Below are 7,211 nucleotides of genomic sequence, written 5' to 3'. Positions count from 1 at the left end.
TGGTTGTCTTCATGTATGTGGTTGAATAACAATTGAACTTGATAAGATAATAAGAGGCCTAGATGGAGTGGACTTTCTACAGAGTGCCAATGGATAAAATAAGGAGATGTTCTTTTAACCTCCAAGAGGACCACCCCCTTGCTGTGGTTTGAAGGCTTGCGTGCCTCAATAACCCAGAGAGCTATGCTTAGGCTCTTGGTAGGGTCACCTATGGCAAACAGGTCTAAGAGTGGTCCACCAGTCCTCCAGCTATGGGGTTCAGCTCAGGGCTAACAACTCTGAAGGGTAAACAAAACTGTTACAGATGCAGCAATGAAGAATCCTTCTACATCCGTGTGTAATGGTATTCCTGAGTCTCCACCCAGAACTTGCATGGCTGATGGTAGTGAGAACTGAGAGGAAGCTACTGGCACAATGGAGGATGCCCTTAACCTCGCCAAGGATGGAGAACAGAGAGAGATGGTGGACGTTCATGTCTGCCCTAATCACCAGCAGACATAGTAGGCAACTTTTAAGGTGATTGGAGGAAAAATTAGGGGAAGATGTCAGAGATTGTTTTGTCTTTACAGAAACCGTGCGTGCTGCAGGTGGTGATGGTAAAGGCAAATACATTAGAGCTATTTAACTATGAAAGAAAAATGGAGTCTTTGTGGGAGAAAAAGTTCGGTCAACATCCCAAATAGAGCGCATAAGGGTGCAATTGCTCCAGGTTTTGGTTTTTCACATAGGCAAGTAAATGCACTGCTTCAAATAAAAGGATGGAAAATATGTGGGTTTAAATTAATTTGAGGCACATGTCAGAATGAAATGTCTGGGGAACCATGACCAGAGGGCAATCACAGTGGGTGGGTCAGGAACTGGCTTGAAGATAAATTGGTTAATCACTGTCAGAGGTACTGAGATATGGAGAAAAAACTGTTTTGCATACTGTCCATTCTGATAAATTCATTATAAGAGTGCATTGGAGTAGTACAATAGCAGAATGCAAAATAAAATGTTACAACTGCAGAGAAAGTGCAGTGCAGTTGAACAATAGGGTGCAGGGGTGTAATGATGCCAAGACTCTTTATCATACTAATAAATCGTTCACCCATGGGGTAGAAGCTGTCCTTGAGCCTGGTGGTTCATACTTTCAGGTGATTGTTATCTTCTGTCTGCTGGGAGAGGGGAGAAGAGAGAATGTCTGATGTGGGTGGGGTATTTGATTACGCTGACTGTTTTATTGAGACAGTGACAAAGTTAGTGGAGGTGAGTCTGTTTCCCGTGATGTACCGAGCTTCGTCCACAATGCACTCTAGTTTCTGCAGGAACATGCATCAAATACTGGGGGAACCCAGCAGGACAGGCAGCGTCTAAGGAGAGGTAAAAGCAGTCAAAGTTTTGAGCCCAGATACTTTATCAGCACTCTTGATACTTTTCCATAGATGCTGCCTGACGTGCTGAGTTCCTCCAGCATCTTATCTGTTGCTCTGGATTTCCAGCACCTGCAGAATTTCAAACAAGAGAAAATACACACAACATGCTGGAGGAACTCAGCAGGCCAGACAGGCAGCATCTATGGAAACGGCACGTTTCGGGCTTCTTCAAGACTGCAGCACCCACTGAATGCTTGAGGAACTCAGCAGGCCAAGCAGCATCAATGGAAAAACGTACAGTTGACGTTCTGTGGCGAGACCCTTCACAGGACTGCAGAATTCTTGTGTTTATCACTCCACTTTCTTTTGGTCACGGCCAGAACAAATTACATGCATTATACATCCAGATAGGATGCCTTCTTTGGGCATTGGTGAGGTTTTAAGATATTATTATAAACGCCATATAAACTATTCCTCGGAAGTACCAACTCACATTCCAAGGACAAATCCGATCCCTCATTTTCCTCCGTGTAGACCGAGCGGGAATCTAACTCCACCGCCAATGAGTAACCCCGCCCTAAAACCATGGCAACCTGCCGGCCCACCAATTCGTAGCGGCACATCTATCACTGTGCCCAGCCCCTGCAGTATAATTGGTCGGTAAAATGCAGGCAAGCAGACTTCTTCGGCGGTTGGTTCATCCTGATATCAATCACTCTCTAAATCCCACCCTACGGCTTTTCCTCCCCACCGGACTCGCGAGCGCGCGCATGCGTGCGATTGGAATTGATTAATTATTTATGTCCTTCGGCCTGACGGAAGGTGGGACCCGGATTTAAGCCTCGCACTCAGCCGGAAGAATAAAAGAAAAAAGCTAATACATATTCAAGTTAAATAAACACCCCTTGATTTCAAAATATCTCGCGCGCGGCGGCGGCACACGGCAGTAGCAAGGGTCCAGCCAACTGTCGCCGTGCACGTGCGTCGCGGCGTCCCTCCAAAGGTCCACGCGTTGTGCGCGCGAACGCGGAGTCCCCGGCGCCGGGAGCGCGCGCGGGCCCAGAGTGCACCTGGCATGGCCAAGATGGAGGACTTGATGGTGGAGGTGCGCGGCTCGAACGGAGCGTTTTACAAGGTAGACGCCGCCGCTTCCCACGGGTCCCTTCCACCCACACCTCCCCTCCTCCTGTCGTTACTCACCCGGCCCTCTCCCCTTTCCCACCGCCCTCCGTAGCCGCGAGTATGTTTTTTGTGGGCGGTCGGGCCCGGGGCCTCGGCTCCTTCTGTTCCTACCCCCCCTCCTTTCACCCCAAACCCACCTCACCAATAATCTGCCCTGGGTGCCAGAGATCACACGCCCACTCCCATCCTTTTGCTGACAACGCCTGGCAGACCGACCCTCCGTCTGGCTCTCGGGCCCTCAATCTCAAGACCCAAGTCCCCCTTTGTGTTTACACTCTGTTCCCAGGCGCCTCCTCATTGTTTGTGTGTGTGTTAGGAAGACGTTCACCTGAGAGGGAATTAAATAAAACATTGCTGGGAAATGCTTAACATCTTTTCATCAGCTGATAGATTGGGTGCAGGCACAGTGATACAGTGAATTGGTTCTCATGGGACATGTCTGTGTGTAGTTTAAAAAAAAACAGCGCTTCATACTTTACATCGTTGACCCTAGCCTTGCCTTTTCTCTTTAATCCTAAAGGTTCTGTAGATCGGGTAACATGATATTACTGACCACACTGAAACTTACTTTTTTTTCTTTCTCTGTCACTTCTGCGCTTTAAGTTCATTAATGAGGAAATTTTGGCTGGACAGACTGGAGTGTGGGGAGTTTTTTTTCACCGTTTGAGAGATTTGGATTGGAACGTGGATGGGAGGGATATGAGGGCTATGGTCCTCAGGACTAGGCAGTATAATAGTTTGGCATGGACTAGATGGGCTGAAGGGCTTGTATGATGTGCTTCATAAATCTATGGAGTTGTTTCTTTTGAACAAATACCTGAGGGGATTTTTAAGTTTATATAATTTATTAAGGAATTAAATACAGTATTGTAAATGATGGATTCCTCACCTCACTACCACACACTATCAGAGGTATCAATATCAAAGAAACCGTTTACTGAGTAATCAATTTTGGAGCACTTTATTTTGTTTATACTGCAATTTTAAGTGTCTTTTGTGGATTCTTGTCTGTAAATAGATTTTTTTTGGAGGGGAGGCGGGAGAGGACTGTTGCTGAGCAATTTTTAGGGACTAGTGTGGTTTTGTGTTTATGGAAGTTGATTTTCAGAATCAGGTTGAATATCACTGGCATATGTCGTGCAATTTGTCATTTTGCAGCAGTAGTACATAAAAATCTAACTTACAATAAGTGTGTGTGTGTATGTATATATATATATATATATATATATATATATATGTAATATGTGTGTGTATGTATGTTAAATTAGTAGTGCAAAAAGAGAGAGGGAATATACTGAGGAAGTGTTCATGGGTTCAATGTCCCTTCTGATCGCGGAGAGGAAGAAGCTATTTCTGAATCATTGAGTATGTGGCTTCAGGCTCCTTTGCTTGTTAATATTGAGTTAGCCTCTGTTCCAGACAGGTTCAAATTGAAGTGCAGTTTATACTTTAATCAGCATACTGTAATAATAGGGCCCAAATGGTGTTGGTGGAATTGACTTGCAAGTTTAATTGGCTCTCTTATCCCTAATAGCAATGTGGAGTGTCTCAAATCTACTGTAAATGAACATTTGTTGTAAATTCTCTTTACTGTCATTATATTTTTCTCTCTATTTCCAAAAATAGTAAAAGAGTCTAGTAACACACCATAGACACAAGCCCTTTGTTCTACCATGTCCTTGCTGAGCACTGAGCACCCATTAATATAAATCCATTGATCAGCACTTGGCCTTTAGCTCTCCTTACCATGACAATTCAAGCGCTCATCTCTGTACTACTTAAATGTTCTTCTTAAGCCTATCACCCCTACTTGGCATAGGCCATAGGCCGTTGTCATCAGCTCACCAGAATCCTCTGTCCTGGGCCAATGGCTTCCACTTTCATTACACGACTTCTACGTGGAAACCCTTCCTTTCCCAGGCATGAGGTCTTTAGTGCTTCTGTTGCCATTTCTGTAGTTCTAGGCCTTTAATAGGTGCCGAACCCCCCTCCTCTGGCAACAAAGCTTAGGCCTATACATAGCAGAGTTAATGTTCTTCTAACTTCCTGAAAACTTTTAAATTATTTTACAAAGTGGATGGTTGGAAGCAGCCACTGATTCCTAGCTCATGGTGTTAATGAGTGCTCCATTGGTTGTGTAGAAATAAAACAGAAAAATTGAAATTGTGCAGCAGTTTGGATTATACTTTCTTGTATATCAGAATCTGAATTTGAGTTGTTCTTTGGCATTATATTCCCTGGCAAATAATATGAATATGAAAAATGACAGCTGTTGGGAATGTGTTTCCAAAACTTTCAATGAAGTGCTCCTTTGACATCCACTACATTGTCCAATTTCTTGTGAATCTGCACCCTAATATGTGGGAGTTTAAGCTTTATAAATTTATATTTTTAATTTCTTCCATGAGCTAATCCATTCCTGTCACTGATTTCCAGCCCTACTCCCTCTTAACATTTCTGACCTCTAATCCTGGTCAAATTTAATCATTTCATCTTTGTCTTTTTGACTTAAGCTGCGGAGACTATAAACTCTGGAAGTGAATTTTGTTCCTTTTTGTCTGTTTTTCTCTCCAAACACTTCTTAACCTGTTATTGATCAAACTTTTGATTATTTAGCTCAGGGATTCCCAAGATGAGGTCCACAGATCCCTTGCTTAATGGTATTGGTCCATGGCATAAAAAAGGTTGGGAACCTCTGATCTAGTCTGACTTTTCTTTGGACCTGCATCAACTTCTGTGGTTTTTGTTATTTTAAGTACCTCGGATCATTTTTGCCTTTGTTATAAATAAAAGTTGTTCTTTGTAGGCTAACTCTAGTGTAGTGTTGATTGTGTCACATTATTATTGGATACTTTTCTTTTTGCATACAGTGCTAAATCAAAGCCTGTCTATCTGTTCAGATTGCTGTAAAAGTTTCCATTACATTGTTTGAAGAACACGGAATTTGGAACGATATTTGGGCCTCAACATGAGCAAAACAGGTTAATGTCTTTATCTCCCTTACTGTTTGTGAGACCTTGTTGTGTGCAAATTGCTTGCCACGCTTGGCTGCAAAACAGTAGTGGCTAATCTTTGAAGGTAATTTATTGGCTGTGAAGTATTCTGAGATGTCCTAGGACTTTGAAAGACATCATGTTAATGCGAGTGCCTTTTAGCTTCCATAAAAGTATTGCATGTGGAAAAGATTGCATGCCCTGCTTCATAAATTGGAATAGACATAAAATTACTAACAACGAAAACAAATGAAAGGCATTTTAGAGTTAGGGAAAGTATAACATACCAATATCACAGGACATGCAAAGTGGTAGAGCATTGCGTGATCAGTTCAAGATTATTTAATGTCATTTCCAGTGCACAAGTGTAAAAGAAAAGAAAGAAATAATTGTTACTTCGGGTCCAGTGCGGCACAAAAGACACATAATACGATGAAGAACAGAATAATAATGAAAACATAATAAATATAAATACATAAGATAGCTATATACATAGATTGTATGTTCATAAAGTGACACTACGTACAAGAGTGTCTCTATAAGGTGACTGACAAGAAATGATAAAGTAGTTGAGGTGGGTTTGTGTGTGGAGGTATTGATCAGCTTTACTGCTTGGGTCTGGTGGTCCTGGGATGGATGATATGTAGCCTGGGAGTGGGGCAAACAGTCAAATAGCAGGGTGGGTGGGATCCTTCATGATGTTACTGGCCCTTTTCTGGCACCTTTCTGTATATATGTACATAGCTCAGTACTGAATGAAAAGAGATGCTAAAGGAGTTTTCAGAATTTTCATGGAAAAACAGCTATGAGTTAACAGAGAACAACATTCAATAGAATTGGATACTTTGTTGGAACTTTGATAAGAGAAAAATATGCAGTTCAGAATGAAAGAAAACACAAAAGTATTTAGATATTTGAAGTGTTTTTCCCCCTACAGTATTATCTTTGTTTTCTGTTAATTTGTAACTTCTCATTAGAGGAAATATTTGGAACAAATTTCAGACAAATTTTTATCAGCCATGGGGCAAAAGTCTACATTATGCTGATGAAATTCCTTCTGAGTGACATGACTTTTAAAATAGAAATGGTTACACCTTCTGATTTTGGAGGCTCATTTGCTTCTGGCCCTGGACAGCATTGCTCAACATTTCAAAGAATCCTGCAGCACATGAGAATGTTTAATCTATCATGCCTGTGCCAGCTGTCTAGTAGAGCTACCCAGCTAGAGCTACCATCCTGCATAAATTTTACTGCCCTGCAGTTGTTGTCACTCTATGGCTATCTATCCAATTCCCTTTGGAAAGTTATTGTAGAATTTGCTTCCATCATACTCTGGGGAACTGCATTCCAGATAACAACAATCTGCTGTGTAGAAAGAAAAATCAACTGATATCACTTGTTCTTTACTCAGTGTAAAAGGCTCATTTGTAACTTTGGGTTCATTTATTGTCCTAGCTAAATTACCTCTTGTAGTATAGTTAAATTTGAGAAACTGCATTGTAGTCAATCAGAAGAATGAGACTGGTAGGTTTAACTCCAGATGTCCAAATTCATGATGACACCGGGAATATTTTAGCTTTTCTTCAGTATCTAACTTAATTTTACTGTTAATTTAACTAAAGTTTGAAGTAGACTTTGAAGTGCCAATGAGCAAGGGAAGTGTCTGCCTCTTCAGGAAGAC

The 7,211-nt window shown here is 41.9% G+C and overlaps 1 protein-coding gene across 3 annotated transcripts in view; it reads left to right on the top strand.

Moving 5' to 3' along the window:
* The first annotated feature begins 2,420 nt into the window (after nt 1-2,420).
* The window catches only part of fmr1 (fragile X messenger ribonucleoprotein 1), a 95,939-nt gene continuing 91,148 nt past the window's right edge, over nt 2,421-7,211 (top strand). For all 3 annotated transcript variants that reach the window (XM_063061154.1, XM_063061157.1, XM_063061156.1), the window contains exon 1: nt 2,421-2,490. In XM_063061154.1, coding sequence (XP_062917224.1) covers nt 2,431-2,490 — 60 coding nt within the window. In that variant the 5' untranslated portion in view covers nt 2,421-2,430. The remainder of the gene's footprint in view (nt 2,491-7,211) is intronic.

Source organism: Mobula hypostoma, chromosome 10, assembly GCF_963921235.1.
Source record: "Mobula hypostoma chromosome 10, sMobHyp1.1, whole genome shotgun sequence".
In the NCBI taxonomy this organism is placed as follows: domain Eukaryota; kingdom Metazoa; phylum Chordata; class Chondrichthyes; order Myliobatiformes; family Myliobatidae; genus Mobula; species Mobula hypostoma.
This window is presented reverse-complemented; position numbering and strand designations above follow the sequence as displayed.